Raw genomic sequence first — 21,709 nt, 5'->3', positions numbered from 1 at the left:
TTCTCCTACAGAACCCTAACAACATTTTCTACACTATGCCCTAGAATTCAGGGTCACCCATGAGAAGTGTAATACCAGTTTGATTCATGTTTTTCCGTTGGTAACTTTTTTTTTTCCTCTTTGGAATCTCAGGATTTCCTTCTTATGGTCAGGGGACTGAAATGCCAAAAGTATGCATTTACATGGGAGTATTTTATATTCATTCATTCTGCCTGATATTTGCTCAGCCCTTCCATTCAAAGACTAATACCTTTCTTCAGGTCTTGTGATTCTGTAATTATTATTTCCTGAACTTCCTCTCTGTATTACACATACATCATTACCTTTGAACATCCTTCTGTGTTAACATTTCACACATTATGTTCTTTAAAAATAGGAGCAAATTTTATAGTTTGTTAGGAAGTGAGAGATGCTATTGAAAATGAAAAAGTAGAGCAGAGTAAGTTCAGGTGCTGTGGGTAATGTGGGGAGTGAAGGCTGTGCTTTTTGAATAGGATGACAAAGGCAGGCCTGCTTAAGAAGCTGACATGTGAGCACTGAGGAAAGGTTACACGGCCATCTGAGAGAAGAACACTGCAGGTAGAGAAACAACTAGTACAAAGACTCTAAAGCAGAAAGTCCCTGGAATGTTCGAGGAACAGTAAGATGTTTAGTGTGACTGAAGTGAACTGTGTGAGGGAGAGAGAGTGGTAGAAAATAAGATCAGAGAGAAAACCTGGAGGGGGCCATATCATTTAGGATTTTGTAGGCTAATGTAGAGACTCTCCAGTCTGTAAAAATGGGAAGCCTTTGAATGGTAGAATAGTAACAGTTAAATCTGAGCATTTCCCCCTTTAATTGGTAGTATTACTAAAAAACAGATTTAATGTTCCAGTCATAAAAATTACATGATTTATTTTTACTTTATTTCTATCATAATCTCAGAAATTTTGAAAAAAACCAATACCACACCATGCTTTTATTCTAAATTGTAGATGTTACAAGAACAAGAATTATATGCAATATTTGAGGCTGAAGTACTCTTAGAAAATATTCCCATCATATAAGTAGTTCTCTCTAATCTGCTTTTTATTATATGGTCAAATTATTACTTAGCAAAGTTCATTTGGTTGTATTTATTTAAGAAAAAAATGGATTAAATATATTTTGCATTTCTCACTAAGTCAGCAGTGATGTTAAATCTTACATCTCTTGATTTGTACCAATACCACCATCTCCTACTGAGAAGAGTTAGGATAACAGTAGAAACCTTGGGAAAGATTAAATGACAGCAAAGCTATGGGGTCAGAATATAATGTCTTAGTTGTTTCAAAGCAATGTTCTTGGTTGTAATCAAAGTAAATTTAATAAAACTAAAAACAATATGCTCCTAGAATGTTACAATCTCCTGTTTTGAATAAATTCATATTATCTGGAAATCAATATGGCTCATGTTGCACACAAACAAGGTCTGAAAATAGTAATACCCCAGAGCTCCAACAGGATGCCGTATCCTTGAACTTTCTAGACCAAAATGAAAGGCTATTTCCTGGAAGAAATGATGCTTCTGAGCAAGACATTTCTTAAAACACTATTTCCAGAATTACTTGCCACCACCATAAAAGAACATTATCAGGAAATCGTCAGCCTGATTGTTCACAGCATTGGTGACATAGAAAAACTGCTCATATTTACTAGACCACATGACAATTAAGAACAGAACATTTTTATGATTAATAGATTAAAAGGCAGGAGTTTTCAATGAACCTAACTTGAGCAACTTTAAAATCTTTGATGATTGTCCTGACCACTTTTAACTAGTTTAAAGTAATTTGAAAATGTTTCTAAGTTACATTTGTTTATAGTTACAAACCAGCTTAAATTCCCATTAAGTTTTATTCAAGAAACCTCAAGATTCTGCTCTGAGAACCTCATAAGCAAGTACCCACTATACTGTAACAGGATTAGTAGTGTTTTTCAACATTAACCTAACAGTTGGTTTTGAAAATTTTTTTAATGTGTAGGCTCCCTAGGAGTTCATATTCAACCAAACAATATCAACTCCACTTAAGCCATAAAAACCTGCTTCTATTGGCAACAATATGAAAACCAAAACTTATTACATGGGGCAAACTCCGAGAGAATGAGTCCAGCAAAGCACAGAACCAGGAATGTGAGGGGACTCTGCTTTGATAAAGTACCACTGAATAATACTTAAACCAGTAATCATTTCTGTCATTTACAAATATGGATCTGTTTAATGTCTTCAATTATTTAGACTAACCATTTGGATGATCCTAAACTGCTTTGAAGCCTTTGCACTTAGCTTTCCAAGTTTTGGGTTTTGGTTTTGCTTCAAGCTTAAAGTAATTCTAGCATCCTATAGCAACATATTGCATCAAAAAGTTGATTTTTAATAAATATGTCTTCTGTTGAAGGGATCAATGTTCTTCACTGTTGTCTCTTTAATTAAAGAGAAGGGAACAGAAAAGTTTGTTTTTAAATGCCAATCACAAACGTATACTCAATTTGAATCATGGCTTTCAACGAAGAATGCTATACTAACATAACTCTTTTCACACTAAGATCATAGTAGATTTTATACACTCGTAGTTAATCAACAATCCTCACAAAATTTATGGGAGTTAATAACAAATATTTTTTTTAATGAACCTCTATTTCGCCCATCCAAACTCTTATTTCCCTTCAACTTTGTTTCATAAAAATGAGCACAGGAAGGACAGGCAGACAACAGGAGATCACTATATGAGCCAGGGTGTGTCCTTCCTTAGACTGTATAAAGGGAAGATAAAATGGCAAGTGGATAAAGCACATAAATGTGAGAAAGGAACTGAATACAAGTGAATGAAGAAAAATAGGGGAGGAAATGGAAGACGTAACATGGGGATAGGAAGATAGATAAGTGGAGAAAAACATGGGAAGAGAAAGGAGAGGTTAGGAGGGCAAAAAGAAAACAGAGTGAAGAAGAGAGAAAAGAATGGAAAGCCTTCAAAAAATATTTGAAGGTCCATCTGAGGTCCATCTGAGGTGGACCTTAACAAGCTGATAAAATTTTGATTAAACTGAAGTAACTTATCGGGAGCCACATTTGATGAAACTGCTTGAATTTTCAAATGCTAGTTAAAATGTTTGTTTTTAAAATGTTTCCTTGAATCTTCTCATTTATGTTTATAAAATAATGCTATGGACAGAAATTAAGGGCACAACCTGAAGTGACTGTGATGTCCAAGAAGTACTACTTACAGGAAAAAAAGAAAAAAAAAACTTGTCACATTTAAAAATTATGATAAATACTGACCACACTATGTATGAACTTAGAAAAGTGCAGTTGTAGCTACTACATCCTGCAACATATAAAATCCTAGATGTGATTTCAGTGCTTTTAAGGCTACTACACTATAGTTAGAAGAAAGCCAAAAACCAGGTGTTCATGGAAAGCCTAATTAACAAAAACACAAATTTCAAATTTTACTCTTTTAAACTGAACTGGAGAATTTCTTGTATTCACTGCCAAGAAATAACACCTACAGAAGTGGAAACTTAGATACCTTCATTGCTGAAATAATGACTTTGAAGAAAATAGTTCAAAACAATAAAATACAAGAATTCTCATTTGTCAGAGAATGTATGATTTTCCAAATATTCTGGTGTTTAAGGACTTAAGAAATAAAATATAGTTTGGCCAAAAATAAACTAGCTGACATTAAAAAACTCTATTATGAAAAACTGCAACACCAAAAATTCCAGGTGAACAAGCAATAAGTTTATTAACTGTATTAATTATTGTATTTCATGTCAATTACGTTTAGCCAAAAGTATAGCACTAATATATACCACCGATAGGCTGTGGAATCAGCTTGACCTTATTTTAAAAGTATCTAAGAGGCTCTAAGAGCTAGCAAAACCATTTTAAGAGTATGGAGCGATGGAGAGCAAACTATATTTATTCTGGATTTGAACTACTCCAAGCCAGCCTTAGAAATAACCTTAAACAAGAATAAACAGAGACTAAATACTAAAAAAAAAATTTAATGCAATTTAAAACTGTATTTGAAATCATTAAGTCAAGTGGAAAACTGGGAGGAAGGCAATGTCAGTTAACATTGGAAAAGCTGTTTCTAAGGAGGATGAGTGTGTGTACACACACAATAATATATATATCACATCTATATTTGGACTGATTCAAGCAACTTTAAGAACTGTTGACGGTGTGGAGAAAAGAACATCACAGCTTTTCATATCAGTTTTTTTGGAGAAAATTATATGGTAGAGGTGGGGCTGTAAAAGAGGTGGACTTTTAAATTTTAAACTTGTATACATCACTGGATCTTAAAGATCCATACCCACTGGACACTTAATGATAGGATGTGCCCCATGTTTACTGTAAGAACTAAATGCAATAACAAATTTTCACTAACACTGCGATATATAACAAAGTCATATATTTTATTCATTCAGTAAGTGTTTATTAAATAATCTACAATGCACCAAGAACTATGTGAAGTCCTGGTGATACGGTAAAAATGCCAATCTAGTGAATCAGACAAATGAATTTATTAAAATAAATTAAAATACAATGATATATGTCATGATAGATGTGCAACAGGTCTGGAGGTACAGTTATGAAATATCTAAGGAGAGACACAGAAGAGAGAAAGCTTCCCAGCCAAAGCTGAATCTGAAGAGTACTTTAAGAGTTTACTAAAGGATGAAATAAAATTATCTCTGTTTCAGATAATATAATCTCATATACACTTAACTCCAGAGATTCCACATAAAAAACTGGATAGAACTAATAAAGAAATTCAGTAAAGTTGAAAGATTAAAAAAAAATCAACATGCAAAAATCAGTTGATTCTCTATATACTAAAAATGAACTATCCAAAAAAGAAACTAAGAAAACAATCCCATTTATAATGCCATCAAAAAGAATAAGATAGTTAGGAATAAATTTAACAAAGAGGTGAAAGACTTGTATACTGTAAAGTACAAAACATGATGAAACAAATTAAAGAAGACACAAAATAAATGGAAAGAAATCGCATGTTCATGGCTTGGAACACTTAATGTTGTTAACATGTCTGTACTACCCAAAGTGAGCCTCAGATTCAATGGCATTTCAAAATACTAATGGCAGTTTTTATAGAAATAGAACAAACAATCCTATAATTCATATGGAAACACAAAAAACCCCAAATGCCTAAGACAATCTTGAGAAAGAAGAACATGGCTGATGGCATCACACTTCCTGATTTCAAAATATATGATAAAGTTACAGTAATGAAAACAGCATGGTACTAACATAAAGACACACATATAGACCAATGGAACAGAACAGTGAGCCCAGAAATAAACCCATGTATATATGCTCAGCCAATCTTCAACAAGGGTACCAAGAATACATATGGGAAACAACAGTCACCAGTAAATGGTGTTAGGAAAACTGGATATCCAAATGTGAAAGAATAAAACTGAACCCTTATCTTACACTATTCACAAAAATCAACCCAAAATGGAGCAATAACTTAATCGTAAGACCTGAAAATGTAAAACTACTAAAAGAAAGATGAGGGAAAAAACTTCGTAACATTGGTCTTGGCAATGATTTCTTGATAGGACACCCAAAACCCAGGTAACAAAAGCAAAAATAGACAAATGGGGCTACATCATACCAAAAAGTTTCTGTACAGTAAAGGGAAGAATTAAAAGAGTGAAAATAGCAACTTACAGAATAGGTGAAAATATGTGCAAACCATATATCTGATAAAGGGTTAATATCCAAAATATAAAAGGGATTCTTCCAACTCAATAGCAAAAACAATCAATCAAATAAAAAACAACAAAACCCAAGAACCCGAAATAACTCATTAAAAAATAGGCAAAGGACCTGAATAGACATTTTTCTAAAGAATACTTACAAATGACATGGATAGACTTAGTGATTGTCATACTGAGTGAAGTAAGTCAGGGAAAGACAAATATCATATGATATCGCTTATATGTAGAATCTTAAAAAAATGGTACAAATGAACCTATTTACAAAACAGAAATAGAGTTGCAGATATAGAAAACAAACATACGGTTACCAAGGGGGAAAGGGGTGGGGGAGGGATAAATTGGGAGACTGGGATTGACATATTCACACTACTACATATAAAATAGATAACTAAGAAGAACCTACTGTATAGCACAGGGACCTCTACTCAATACTCTATAATGACCTATATGGGAATAGAATCTAAAAAAAACCTGGGTATATGTATATGTATAACTGATGCACTTTGCTGCACAGCACAAACTAACGCAACACTGTAAACCAACTATACTCCAATAAAAATTAATTTTTAAAATAAGAATACCTATGGGGGCTTCCCTGGTGGCGCAGTGGTTGAGAGTCCGCCTGCCGATGCAGGGGACACGGGTTCCTGCCCTGGTCCGGGAGGATCCCGCATGCCGCGGAGCAGCTAGGCCCGTGAGCCATGGCCGCTGAGCCTGCACGTCCGGAGCCTGTGCTCCGCAACGGGAGAGGCTACAACAGTGAGAGGCCCGTGTACCGCAAAAAAAAAAAAAAGAATAGCTACAAATGGACAACAGGTATATAAAAAGATGTAAACATCACTAGCTAGTCATCAAGGAAATGCAAATCAAAACCACAGTGAGATACTACCTCACAGCTGTTAAAATGGTTATTTTTTTTGTTATCGAAAAGCAAAAGGTAACGTGTTGGTGAGGATGTGGAAAAACTGGAACTCTTGTACATTGTTGGTGGGAATGTAAAGTGGTGTAACCACCATGGAAAACGGTATGGAGGTTCCTCAAAAAATTAGAAATAGAACTACCATATGATCCAGCAACAGAACTTCTGGGTATTTATCCAAAAGAATTGAAATCAGGACCTTGAAGAGACATTTGCTCTAATGTTCACTGCATTATTCACAATAGCCAAGATGTAGAAACAACCTAAAATATCCATCAATAGATGAATGGATAAAGAAAATGTGCTATACTCATAAATGGAATAATACTCAGCTTTAAAAAAAAAGAAAGAAGGAAGGAAATTCTGCCACATGCAACACGGAAAAACTTTGAGGACAGTATGCTAAGTGAAATGAGCCAATCACAGACAGGTACTGCATGATTCCACTTAGATTAAGTCGTTGAAAGGGTGAAACAAATAGAAGCAAAGAACAGAATGGTGGTTGCCAGGGGCTGGGTCGGGAGGGAGACTCAGGAAATGGGGAGTTGCTATAAAATAAGCATAAAGTTTTAGTTATGCTAGATCAGGAGTCCCCAACCCCTGGGCCACAGACCAGTACTGGTACCTGTTAGGAACGGGGCCGCACAGCAGGAGGTAAGCAGTGGGCGAGCAAGCGAAGCTTCATCTGCCGCTCCTCATCGCTTGCATTACCACCTGAACCATCTCCCGCCCTCATCCCGATCCCACGCACCGTCCATGGAAAAACTGTCTTCCATGAAACTGGTCCTCGGTGCTAAAAAGGTTGGGGACCACCGTGCTAGATGATTAAGTTCTAGAGATCTGCTATTCAACACTGTACCTACAGTTAACAATACTGTATTAAAAACTTAAAATTTGTTAAGAGAGTAGACCTCATGTTAACTGTTCTTACCACAATTAACAACAACAAAAAAGTAATCTTCTAGACCATTACCACTGAGCAAGCAGTGGAGAAAAAAATAACATAAACAGAACGTAGTGAGGCTGCTTTGCTACATGGCCTCCTTACACAAAGCTAAGCAGATGACTGTGCTCTTTGAGACCTACTTTTTAAAAAATACAATTCAGACTACCTGGACATTGGAAAAATAAACTGTATTTAGAATATATAGAAGACACTGCAAAAGAGCTATTAAAAGGAAGCAAAGTATTCTTGAATTCATTTAGTGTCTCATGTATGAAGTGATCATGTACGTAACTGGTGTTTAGACTGGGCTAAAGGACAGTTTAAATAAACTCTTTTAAATGACTTTTTTTTTCCATGTTAAATAACCAAAAATCTCAAATACCCCAGGCTATGTTACTTTATGTCACCACACAGAATTTCAAATCATACAGATATGTCCTTTCATTTGCTGGACAAATAACTGTGCTTGTATTTTGTTTGATTATATATTGTCATATTTTGTTCTCCAGCTGTTTCATATATGAATCATTTGTCTCCCAAATTACATGATAAACTTCTTTAGGGCAAATCATACGATCTTCTACTTTTGTATCTATTAGCAGCTAACACTGTGTTGGGCTATAGAACTGCTCAATAAATGCTTGCTGAATTGAACAGTACCCTTAATCATTGCAATTTCTTTTCTCTGAAGTACAGTTGAATAGATTTAATGCTGTGGTATTGTCAGCTTTTATACTTCATCCTGCTCCTGTGACCACCTTGCTAGGAAAAGGCAAATTCAATCTTCACATTTGTTCAGTCAATGCTGCTCCTACCAGGATTATCAACAACAATGACAATCAATGCCAATTCAAGTGTTCAGTTTTATTACACAAGAATACTTGTCACCTAGAGACTGAACCCAAAATATTATATTAGACTGAGTCATTAGTCTGTACCTGATTCAAAACAAATGATCAATCTTAAATATAAGTTCACTACCTGTATCTTTCATTCTGTAAGGGGGAATAAAAAAATAGTAAAAAGGGAAATAATTAAAATACTTTAAAAGTAGATAAATTATAAATGTCCTCTACATACTGGCATTTTTATGCCCAATGTGAAGGCAAATTAGTTTCTTATAAAGTGAAATTTGTCTACTTTAAACTGTAACGTCTATAAGCACATATTTATTTTATACTATTTTACAAGAAGATAAAATAATCTACCTTAATCAATCACAAGTTGGGGGTCAAAATCGAAAGTATGATTCTCAAGTTAAGTTAATCTTTGAAATATAAGAGTATGTCTTGGGCTTCCCTGGTGGCGCAGTGGTTGAGAGTCCACCTGCCGATGCAGGGGACATGGGTTCGTGCCCCGGTCCGGGAAGATCCCACATGCCGTGGAGCAGCTAGGCCCGTGAGCCATGGCCGCTGGGTCTGCGCGTCCGGAGCCTGTGCTCTGCAACGGGAGAGGCCACAACAGTGAGAGGCCCGCATACCGCAAAAAAAAAAAAAAGAGTATGTCTTAATACTTATTTACTGCAATGAAGAATTTTTTCTTTGCCAATGCAGAAAGATTAAACTGAATTAAGAGGTAGTTAAAGCTTGTTTATAATCAAGGTTAACTTATAATATGAAACAAACAAGGAGATAGTCACAGTGATCCTAAAGGTCCTATTTTAACAAGCATGAATCAGAAAAGGAAAAGGATCCGCATCCAGACATAACTGTCATTCACAATCTACAATTTATGACAAATCACAATTTATGCAACCATGAAAAGAGTCATTTAAAATCACAGCAGGAGTGTATTATCTCTTCAGGTTTAATTGAAACTTTGAAGAAAAAAAAAAAGCAGCAGCCTATTAAAGGTTCTTTGACAAATCTATTTTGTTACACCTTTTATGTCTATAATTCTTTCTCTTGAAGTAAGGGAAAAAATTACTATATATAAACATGAGAAATGTGATATTTCCTTTCTTCAGTTACTCTGACTAAATTAATTTAAATGAAAACTAACATCTAGTTTGTGAGGTACAAAATCAACAACAATGAATAAAATTTTATTATTTTTTTAAATTTAAAAACTCTGGCCTACAATATGAATAATGTTAGTATCAAATGGTGGTTTTGTGGCTTACATTATATCTCATTCCTCTTAACCCAGTTTTTTTTTTTTTTTTTTTTTTTTTTGCGGTACACGGGCCTCTCACTGCTGTGGCCTCTCCCGTTGCGGAGCACAGGCTCCGGACGCGCAGGCTCAGTGGCCAATAGCTCATGGGCCCAGCCGCCCTGCGGCACATGGGATCTTCCCGGACCGGGGCACGAACCCGTGTTCCCGAAACTTTGAAGAAAAAAAAAAAGCAGCAGCCTATTAAAGGTTCTTTGACAAATCTATTTTGTTACACCTTTTATGTCTATAATTCTTTCTCTTGAAGTAAGGGAAAAAATTACTATATATAAACATGAGAAATGTGATATTTCCTTTCTTCAGTTACTCTGACTAAATTAATTTAAATGAAAACTAACATCTAGTTTGTGAGGTACAAAATCAACAACAATGAATAAAATTTTATTATTTTTTTAAATTTAAAAACTCTGGCCTACAATATGAATAATGTTAGTATCAAATGGTGGTTTTGTGGCTTACATTATATCTCATTCCTCTTAACCCAGTTTTTTTTTTTTTTTTTTTTTTTTTGCGGTACACGGGCCTCTCACTGCTGTGGCCTCTCCCGTTGCGGAGCACAGGCTCCGGACGCGCAGGCTCAGTGGCCAATAGCTCATGGGCCCAGCCGCCCTGCGGCACATGGGATCTTCCCGGACCGGGGCACGAACCCGTGTTCCCTGCATCGGCAGGCGGACTCTCAACCACTGCACCACCAGGGAAGCCCTTAACCCAGTTTTTAAATGTGAATTGGAAGTGTATTTTTAAATCAAGCCGCTACAATGACTGTTATCTACTTAGCTGAAAAACTCTTATCTGTACTAACCTCCAATAACAAAATTGAGATTTTCTTTCTAATTTAAGGAAACAAGGGGTGAGACCAAATTGAACACTTAAGAGTCATAGTGACAGTAACTGTATTCACATTTATCACTACAATGAAAGAAAAATCCTGCTAATCCTGATTCCTATAAAAGATTTTAAGTTCCAATGAAATGTAAGCACATGTGTATTATTCTGATGACATTTTATTCCCTCTCACGCCTTGCTGACATTTATAACATGACCTGGTTGAGCTAAAATTACCATAGTAAAGAAGTAGCTGCATTGTGATAAGTGATTTCACCTAGACGTGCTGTCTGGTTCCCACTGGTATACACAAACTGACATCCGTGGGTGAGAAAGACTAATTCCTTCTACTTGTCTTTTTCATGACAAAAAGCACTGATAGTGACTTTTAAAGTTTCTTGCTTATAAACTGAAAAAGTGAAAAGCTGTGAATGTTCAGCATCACCAATCAAGTCAGAAAACTAAACCCTGTAATAACACAAGGTTTAAAAAAAAAAATCCTGAAGCCAACACCTTGGGAAATGAAGATAACAGAAATGAAATCACATAAATGGGTGGTCTTAGTATCGGGGGTCACATTCCCTACTCCCCGCAAGTAATAGTGGACTGGCAGCTGGGAGGCATGTGAGACAAAACATAAATATGGAATTTCAAGGATAGTACTATTCTATGTTAAATTATCATGGAGCATGAATTGAACAACAAGTCTCTGCAGGTAGTACCAGATTAAAGATGTAAAATAGAGGTGTCTTTCAAAGATACTGTGAAAGACAGAAAAAGGGAAATAGAAGAATATCTATAATGAACTGTTGGAGAATAAAGAGGATGGGTAATTACAATTTATCAGAAGTTATTAAAATTATTAGTAGGAATAATAATGTCTTCTCAAAGAAATCCAAGTCATGTTGATTGAAAATGTGAAGCTCCATTCACGAGAAAATTAGGTAAGAGGCTCAGCGGCCTGAGACAAAGAGAAAAAATTTCTGTCGGGCTGAATCCAGTACTTAGTGATATTTTTTTAAGTATCACTCTAACTTATGCCAAGGAGAAGTGAAATTGTAATACAGATAGAAACGGATCCTGCTTACCCGTACTGTGAACCAGGAAGCAAAAGAGAGTGACAGAGAGTCAGATAGAGTATGCATTAGAGCAGTAAATTTACCTAGACTTTGGCCCAGGGCACAGAAACAATGTGAATTTGTGTGAAATGGAAGTGAAATTAGAGAAAATCTGAAAATAGTGTTTAATGTTTTAAACTATCAAGATCAGCAATTTGCCTATACGTAAAACTCCTAATATCATATTAGGGGTTATAACCAATCATATAGCTACTACTTTTATGAATAAACACAGAATATAAGTGCGAAAGTTACTCTGGAATTCAAAGGTGCCTGGATGTCTGTAGCAGGATACTACAGTCAAGCTGGTAACGTATCTAAGCTGTGTGCGTGACCTGACTTGCGCAGGGGCTGGAAACCCAAGGGATGCTGACTTGAGAGGGAGGTTGCAGGGGAGGGGAGAGAAAAGACTAGGCTGGACCTATGGAAATGTCTGTGTCTACGGACATACGTTTATGTCTATGAACCCACAGCACAAGTTGTTTTCAGAAAGGACTCTGTGAAACATGGAGTCCAAGCACAGGTGGGGTGACTATGGTAAATGTAATGCCGTTTTAGGCACTCCAGATTTGCATCTGTGAGAGTAGCAAGGGACAGCATCTCTAATAGGGAAGCAGCTACATGTGCACATTACAGAGGTGGTGGTGAGGGTCTGCCCTCATGCGACTGAATGAGAAGACAAGAGTAAAGGAACAAGTAGAGCCTGTGTGCACTAGTGAGATGGCCCCGGGGACTATCAGAATAAACTGCGGGATACTTTACAGGAAGGTGGAGGCCTTGCATTATTTAGGTAGGACATGAGCCAAAATAACTGAGTTATTACCGTTAATGTGACTGCTGTGGGTCTCCGGAATGGTGAGGCATGGAGAAACTGAGGTTGGGCAAAATACATGCCTTGAGACTCTGGGAATGTTCTATTCTGATAGACGTGACAAAGTTAAGAATGATTTAGAAAAGTATAGAGGTTAGGGGAAGAGTACATATCCTAGAATAGACTTATTATTCCAGAATGCTTAGAAAAGTAGTCTTCTCCCCTATGACTGTCTTTATAGCATCCTTAATGGTACTGGGGCGGGGGGCTGGTTTTCTTAATGATGATGAAAACCATAACAAATGATATTTGCCTAGTGCCAGCTGCTGTGAAAAATATTTTATTATTCATTAACTCAAAGAATTCTCACAATAACATTACGGGGTAGGTGCTGCTATTATTAAACTTGCTTAATAATGGAATTGAGCTTAGAATTTACCTTACATAAAAGGTAAGTGGTGGTAGCAGCAGCTTAGGGGCGTTTTGGCAGGACCTCTGCCCCAGAAGCATTCTGTTTGGCAGCTCCTCAGAGAGTGCACCGAGTGGAAACCTGAGAGTATCATTAGCCAAGGCTAGAAGCAGCAATAAGGGATATGACAATGAACCATGTCCTCAGTCTCCTTCTTGAGGCTAACCAGGAGGCGCAGAATTCAAGTACCCTACATAGGGCTGTGGAGTACTTAAAGTGTTTCCATAATATGCTGGAATTCTCCAACTGTTCTACCCATACCAAGAAGAGTCACTGCTTTTCACAATAACGGCAGAAGATGAATTTCCTCAAATTCAAGTAGCTTGGAATGAGGGTAAGAAATGAAGATCACTTAAGTCTTATCAGGCTTATCTCTTGTTTCCCCTCAAACCTTAGGAACTCAACATTCCACATCATGAATGAATGAATGAGAGTGTGGATCCCACAACTTCAAGGTCCTCCCCACAACCAAAACACATTAATATGCCCAACTGCTTGTGCCCTGCTTCAAACCCAACCACCACTCAGCTTCTAAAAAAGTGAAAGTTAGAAAACTGTTTACCACTTGAATTATAAAAACTCTTTTGTAGTCCATAGGAAATAGATTAAATGATACGCTCAAAATAAGTAATAAGTGAAAAGCATAAATGACACAAAATGTCACAAATGAGAAAACCAAATACAAAATGGTCAAGCTAATTTATGCACAATCATTTAAAAATGATAAATCTTTTACCTCTAAGCAACACAAAAAATTTTCAGTTGATAAGTAGTCTGGAACACTAGCACTTAAATCTTTAAGACACATTTACAGTCTGCTGTTACATTCTGAATGCCATATTTAATAGTGGCAAAATAAATTTATGGCTACATCCAAAATGTAAGACTAGATGATAACATTTTACAGGTTCTTTCAATTAATTAATTACATTTTACAAGTTCCTTTTTTCCCCCACAGACTCTCTAGCTTAAGCTGAACTACTTGTCCAAAAAACTTTAACTTTTACTCAAGCAGTTGGTAAAAACCAAATGCTTATTATGAGCCAGACAGTGTGTTTAGGGTCTTTTTACTCTCATGAAATTTAAATTTTAGAAAGAAAGACAAAAATACAAGAAAACAGGCAAAATAACTGCAAGCTGTTCACTAAAAAGGAAACTAACAATGAACTGGGATGGGCATGGTGCTCATGGTATGCCTCTCCAAGGATATAATATTTGAGTTGATAAACTGAGAGAAGTTAGCTATGTGCAAAGCAGGAAAAAGAGTTCCAGGCAGATGAAAAAGGATGTGAAATAAACCACAGCAGAAAAACACTAGCATTTGAGGAACTACAAGGACACCAATGTGATTGTGGTCAATGAACAAGATCAGGCTGGAGAGCTAGAGAACTGGGCTCCATCAGACAAGGTATCATAAGCCATGGAAAATAATCTGGATATTATACTAAGCACAACAGAAAGCTACTGAAAAGTGTTTTAAGCAAGGAGTAATGTGATCTAAATAATATTTTAAGAAGGTCAGCTTTAAACTGTGTATGAACTGTGTATAAATGGATTAAAGGGGCTCCAGCAGGAGTTAGGAAAGTTAAAGGATGATGATACTTTGAAATAGGTGGCAGGAGATATAAAGACATGAGGGTAGATTCAAGACAGAATTTGAAAACAGAAGCAATTAAGCTAAGAAATGAATGGGGAATACCAAAAAGGACTTAAGGAATAAATCCTAGGTTTCTGCCTTGAGTAATTTTAAGGTAATATTATACCAAAAGTTCTTCAAGACAAATATCCAAGTCCTAGAGCACTCAAAGGGTCATTTTGAAAAAGAGCTAAGATGTAGAACATTTAAAATAATCCACTAATTAAAGAAAGAAGGATGAAAAGGAGGAAGAAGGAAGGAAGAAAGGGGACAAAGGAGGAAGGAAAGGAGGGAAGAAGATAGAGAGGTAGAGAAACAGGGAAAGAGAGAGAGCGGGAATCCCTGCCATCATTAGGCGCATTCCAATATCCCAACCATACCTCACACCACTAGATAAGGCATTGTACAGCATGCCTAAACTGATTCTTGTTATTTACCTGCCCATCTCCATATTTATTTTCCATTTACAGATAATTTGCATAAAATAAGCATACTCTAAAATGAAAACTCATGTTGGAATTAATTTCTTCTACAGTGTTACAAAAACCACACCTACAAACTTATTGATGTTCCATTCTAAGTAAAAGTTTAAAATATGAATTTTCAGCTTATAAATACTCTGAAACCTGAGGGAGAAAAAAAGGAAGCTGTACGTGCTAATCAAATCTGAGTAAGAAAATTTTATAATTGTGGGTGGGATGGTTTCTTGAAAGGGACATGAAAGTTTCTTAAAAGTGACATTATTGTAAGTTTTTTGAGGAGGGAGTAGAGTCAGATGTAGAAGAACAGTTAATGAAGTAAGGTTTAGGAGACCTGGGTTCAAGAACTAGTTCTGATACTATATATTAATAATCAACCGAGTAAAGTATTACCTTACCTGTTTGTACTTTAGTTTTTCACCAATAAAGTAAGCAGGTCGTAGTACTAATCATTTGTTTCTCTTCCAGCTCTAAAACCCAACAGTTTTATGAAACTATATTTAGAATAGTTAACAATAGAGGTTAATATGTTAGAAAAGCTGGAGAGACAAAAGTTCCAGTTTCATCAGAGAAAGCACATTCCCAAATGTAAATAGGGGTATTAATCCACATAAAATACAAAGGACAGTAACACATTTTTATTTATTTAAACTGGGAACAATTCAATAAATTGACTGCACATTAGTAGGTACAATGCTAGCCATTAGAGAAAATATAAAAATTGGTTAGATTACAATAGAAGAAAGTATTCTACAAAACCGTGTGACATAAAATGTTCCTTTGAGAATAAAAATATTTGCACTGTCTTTTAAGTTCCCCAATAACATCACCAAGTTCAATGCCAAACTATTTCCCAACCAAATGCCTAAAACTCCGACAGATGTGAAGAATGAAGTGACTTTAATTGTACTATTAAACACACACACATGAACACACCTGCACATGCATGCAAACACACACACACACACACAGACACACACACACCTTACAGAAACTGAAGAGGCTATCAGCTAAAATATAAATTTGCTGTCCTGTAAAAACAGTATAAACTGTCAACATGAACCTGGGAGAACTGAGGTATAAGTTAATACCTAAAAACTTCACTTATACTTTACTGAATGTTTAGAGGCTTTTAAAAAAAAAAGTATCATTAAAATCAATAGAGATGAATAAGTTCAACTTCTGGTCATGGTGGATGACTAAAGTGGTCACACAAAATGCCAGAGGTAACAGTGATAAAATACAAGATTAATACAAACTAATTATGACACTGGAAAGTATTCAAAAGCACATATAAGGCTGAAGAGAGTTTAGTTTTAATTTTGAAAAATGAAAGTGGAATGGGTAAGAGTTCATGGCTTACTGGTCCCAAGGCACTGACCAAGCTCCATAGCTACAGCTACAGCTGCAGAAAATGGAGAAAAAAAAATGCAGCCACACTGGCTAAAGATGTTAGAAATTATAGTTTAGGGCTGGAAAAGCAGCTGAAAATTTAAAAAGGAAATCTTGGCAGCAAGTCAACCTCAGAAGGCATGAAGACCCAAATTCAGAGCATAAGCTACACAAATTCCTGGCTGATGGCAAAATTACACATGAACATAGGAGACCCATGAAGCCTGATGAAAAAGTAGGAAGAGGAAAAAAAATCAGATTTTTATTTGTAATGCTATTATTAACTGAGTTAATTCATCAATCATTTGTAGAGTGGGAAAAAGATGACTGTGGACAGACTTTACTGTCAGAGAAGAGAGCCCAAAGTCACCAGAGCCACTATCATTTAGGAGTGAATCCTTAGAAGCAAAGAAACAATACAAAGCATGAACACCATCTTAGCCTAAATCCTTGGGCTAATGGCCAAATTTTGCAGGCACAAGGGAGGCCTACAAGGGTTCAGGCTAAAAAAAGAAAACATTAGTGGGAAGCTATAAGCTGTATAATGCATAGGAGACAACATTTGTAGTTTCAATTCAAGGAAGCCTACTAGATCAAAAAAACCAAGGACCTCTAAAGAATATGACAGGGACTTCCCTGATGGTCTAGTGGTTGGCACTCCGTGCTCCCAATGCAGGGGGCCCAGGTTCGATCCCTGGTCAGGGAACTAGATCCTGCATGTCACAACTAAGAGCCCGCATGCCACAAATAAAAGATCCCACAAGCTGCAACTAAAGATCTCACGTGTCACAACTAAAGATCCCGCACACCACAACAAAGATCCGGCACAGCCAAATAAATAAATAAATAAATTTTTTTAAAAAATAAAGAATATGACAGAACTCAGAGTTACTTCACCATATAATCTACAATGTCCAGTTTACAACCAAAAATTTCTAGACATGCAAAGAAACAGGATATGCTACTTATGTTCAGGAAAAAAAGTGCACTCTGGTCTCAGATGCTGAATTTAGCAGATAAGATAATTCAAAGAAGCTATGATCAAAAAATATAAGGAAAACATGCTGTTAGTGAGTGAATATAGAGGAAATCTCAAGGGAAAAATGGAAGCTGAAAAAAAAAAAAAGGAGACTCCAGACCTGAAAAGTACAGTAATTGAAATAAAACATTCCCAAATGAGCACAACAAAGTGGAGATGGTAGGGGAAGAATCAGAAAAATTGAAGTTGGATTAATAGAAATTACCCAAGCCAAAGGTAAAACAGAAGAAAGACCAAAGTAAAATGATCAGAACATTAGAGATGTTCATATGAGACAATATGAGATGATCCAACACATGTAATTGGAATCTTAGCAGGACTGGTGATAAAAGACAAGAAAAAAATATCCTTAGATACAATGGCTGAAAAATTCCAAAATATGATGGAAAATAGTAGGTTAAGGCCCAAGAAATTAAATAAAATCTAAGCAGGATAAACACAAGGAAAATTTATACTAAAAAAAACACAGTCAAACTGCTGAAAGGGCTTCCCTGATGGTGCAGTGGTTAAGAACCCGCCTGCCAATGCAGGGGACATGGGTTCGAGCCCTGGTCTGGGAAGATCCCACATGCTGCGGAGCAACTAAGCCTGTGCGCCACAACTACTGAGCATACGCTCTAGAGCCTGCGAGCCACAACTACTGAGCCCACATGCCTAGAGCCCGTGCTTCTCAACAAGAAAAGCCACCACAATGAGAAGCCCACACTCCGCAACAAAAAGTAGCTCCCACTCGCTGCAACTAGAGAAAGCGGCACGCAGCAAAAAAGACCCAACTCAGCCAAAAAATAAATAAATAAATTTATTAAAAAATCAAACAAACAAACAATAAAAAACTGCTGAAAGTCAAAGATAAAAACCAAATCTTGAAAGGGGCCAGAGAAATTCCATAAAGGGGAAAATGATAAGACTGAATTCTCTTCAGAAACTATGGAGCCAAAGAAACTGAAACAACACAAAGTACAGAAACCAAGAATTCTATTTCCAGGAAGTCCAATCCTTCAATAATAAAAGTAAAATAAGGACATGTTCAGATAAACAAAAACAGAATATATTGTCAGCGGGCCTGAATAACAAGAAATGCTAACAGAAATTCTTCAGTCTGAATGACTAAAGGCAACTCAGGTCTACAGAAAAGAAGAGTATGAGTAAATATATAGGTAAACATAAAGAGTATGTAAAATTTTTCCTTTCTTCTCTTAATTAAAGAAAATATATAATTCTTTAAAGCAAAAGTTATAACACTGTATGGACTTTATGTTAATAATAATGTATTAATGTTGGTTCATCAGTTGTAACAAATGTACTGCACTAAAGCAAGATGTTCATAATAGGAGAAGCTACGCAGGGAGAGATGGGATAGATGGAGACTCTGTACTTTCTGTTCAATTCTTCTGTAAACCTAAAATTGCTCTAAAAATAAAGTTTATAAAAAATTTAATTATTAACATAAGGTAATATAATAGTGATTATATCGTGACTCCAACTTCTGAAGAATTGTTTGGTGTAATAGAAATCCTAGCATTAAACAAACTCATCTTTAAAACAACAACAACAACACAACAATAAAATGTTTGTACTCTCAGACATATGTAAAAAAATCCTAAGAAATTTCCAAAAACAAACAAACAACTAGAACTAGTAAATGCATTTAGCAAAGTCACAGGGTACAAGGCCAATATTAAAAGTATAAATTGGGAGATTGGGATTGACATATACACACTACTATATATAAAATAGATAACTAAGAAGAACCTACTGTATAGCACAGAGAACTCTACTCAATACTCTGTAATTACCTATATGGGAATAGAATCTAAAAAAGAGTGGATATATGTATATGTATAACTGCTTCACTTTGCTGTACAACAGAAACTAACACAACATTGTAAATCAACTATACTCCAATAAAAATTAATTTTAAAAAAGTAAATTATATTTCTATATACCACCACCAATTCAAAAGTGATATTAAGAAAATAATTCTACTCATAGGAGCTCTAAAAAAAAATCCTTAGCAATAAATTTAGCCACAAAAGTACAAGAGCTATTCACTGAGAACTACCCAACATCATTAAGAGAATTTAAAGAAAATGTAAATAAATACATAGCTACAGTCCATGTTTATACATTGAAAAACTCAAAATTGTTAAAGTGGATATTTTCCCTACTTCATCTGATAAAACATAATCTCTAACAAAATCCCAATAAGTATTTTTGTAGAAATTGACAAGCTGGTCTTAATTTATATATGGAAATGCTAAGAGTGTAAAGTAGACAAAATAATTTTGAGAAAGAAGAACAAGGTCAAAGGAATTACATGACCCAATTTCAAAAACTTGCTATAAAGTTAAAATAATCAAAAACAGTGTGGTATTGGTCTAAAGATGAACATATACATCAATGCACCAGAAGAAAAAAATCCAGAAACAAAGCCTTTCATTTATGACAATTTGATTTTAGACGAAACAGCCACCAGGAAATTATCTGGAGGAAAGGATAACCCATATAGCCATCTAATTGTCCCAACACTCCTTGTTGAAGACTTTTTCCTCTATAAAATGCCTAGAAGAAAACATCCATAGGAGAAAATCTTTTTGATCTTGAGCTAGGCAAAAGTTTCCTAGATATGACACTAAAAACATAATCTGTAAAAGAAAAATTTGATAAATTGGACCATCAAAATTAAAAACTTCTGCTCTTGAAAAGGCATCATAAAGAAAGCAAAAAGACACACCATTGACTGGGAGAAAATATCTGCAAATCTGATAAAAGTACTTGTACCCAGAATATGTAAAGAACTTTAACAATTCATTAATAAGAAGACAAACAGCACAAGAAAAAACAGACAAAAGATTTGAATAGACGTTCCACAGTAGAAAACATAAGGTGACTAATAAGTACATGAAAATACTCCCAACATCACTGGTCTTTAAGGAAATGCAAATTCAAAAACACTACAAATTTGCTAGAATGGGTATAATCACAAAGACTGATGGTATCAAGTGTTACGGAAGAGGAAAAACTGAAAGGTTCCTATTTTGCTGGTGGGAATGTAAAATGGTACAGCCACTTTGGAAGAGTTCAGCAATTTCTTAAAAAGTTAAACATAAACTTACCCTATGACCCACCAATTCTACTCCTAGGTTTTAACATAAAAGAAATGAAAACATGTTTCCCTATAAAGACTTGCACATTAATGTTACAGAAGCATTATGAATAACAGTCCTAGACTGGAAAAAATCCAAATGACCATCCACTGCTGAATGGATAAACAAAATAGGATATATTTGGACAATGGAAAACTATTTAACAATAAAAAGTAACCAATCACTGATATATTCCACAACATCAAGGAACCTCAAAGACATTATTCGAAGTGAAAGAATTCAGACAAGACCATATATGATTCCAACTGTAGGAAATTTCCAGAAAAGACAAATCTATATACACAGAAAGTAGATCAGTCATTGCCTAGGGTTGGGTGCAAGGACTGACTGCAAATGTTCCAAAGGGAACTTTTAAGGATGATGCAAATATTCTAGAACTGGACTGTGGTGATGGCTGCACACCTCCATAAATTTGCAAAAATTTATTAAATTTTATACTCACAATGGATAAATTTTATGGCATGTATTTTTTTAAAAGAGTTTGATATGACTAGAAAAATTTATAGTCTCCCTACAAATGAAAATATGGAAGTTTCAAGTATATAATTGCTTTGTCTGATTCCCAATACAAGTAAAATATAGAAATTCATGAACAATCCAATTCTTGTTTTTTATGTTTTTTATTCTATAAGTCCTCTTAATATCAAACCCACACTGATTTCAAAAGGAGCCTCATAAACTAAAGATTCACATATAGTTTCTTAAGTGATACATAAAATGTTAAAATAATATTCTCACCCATCTTATATTTAAATTTAAAAGATTACTCAAATCAACTATAATACTTCATTCACCCAGGCCTAGATTTTAATCACAAAACCATGGAACTATCAAACAGCAGGGCTTAAAAATAAAATTTAGTATTAATCCAATTAACAAATATTTATAGAGCATCAATAAGATACCAGGCAATGAAGGGCACTGGAGATACAATGATGACTAAAAACACAGATGGTTC

At 35.4% G+C, this 21,709-nt stretch overlaps 1 protein-coding gene across 3 annotated transcripts in view; it reads right to left on the bottom strand.

Moving 5' to 3' along the window:
* The window catches only part of COMMD10 (COMM domain containing 10), a 176,730-nt gene that overhangs the window by 40,658 nt on the left and 114,363 nt on the right, over positions 1 to 21,709 (bottom strand). For 2 of the 3 annotated variants that reach the window (XM_055086725.1, XM_055086726.1), the window contains exon 6: positions 8,874 to 9,083. The exons of the other annotated variant lie outside the window; for it this stretch is intronic. In XM_055086725.1, coding sequence (XP_054942700.1) covers positions 8,901 to 9,083 — 183 coding nt within the window. In that variant the 3' untranslated portion in view covers positions 8,874 to 8,900. Of the gene's footprint in view, positions 1 to 8,873; positions 9,084 to 21,709 lie in introns of those variants that run through there. 3 annotated transcript variants of the gene reach the window in all.

Source organism: Physeter macrocephalus, chromosome 8 (genome assembly GCF_002837175.3).
Source record: "Physeter macrocephalus isolate SW-GA chromosome 8, ASM283717v5, whole genome shotgun sequence".
In the NCBI taxonomy this organism is placed as follows: domain Eukaryota; kingdom Metazoa; phylum Chordata; class Mammalia; order Artiodactyla; family Physeteridae; genus Physeter; species Physeter macrocephalus.
Note: the sequence above shows the minus strand (reverse complement) of the source record. Positions and strands in the feature narration are given on the sequence as shown.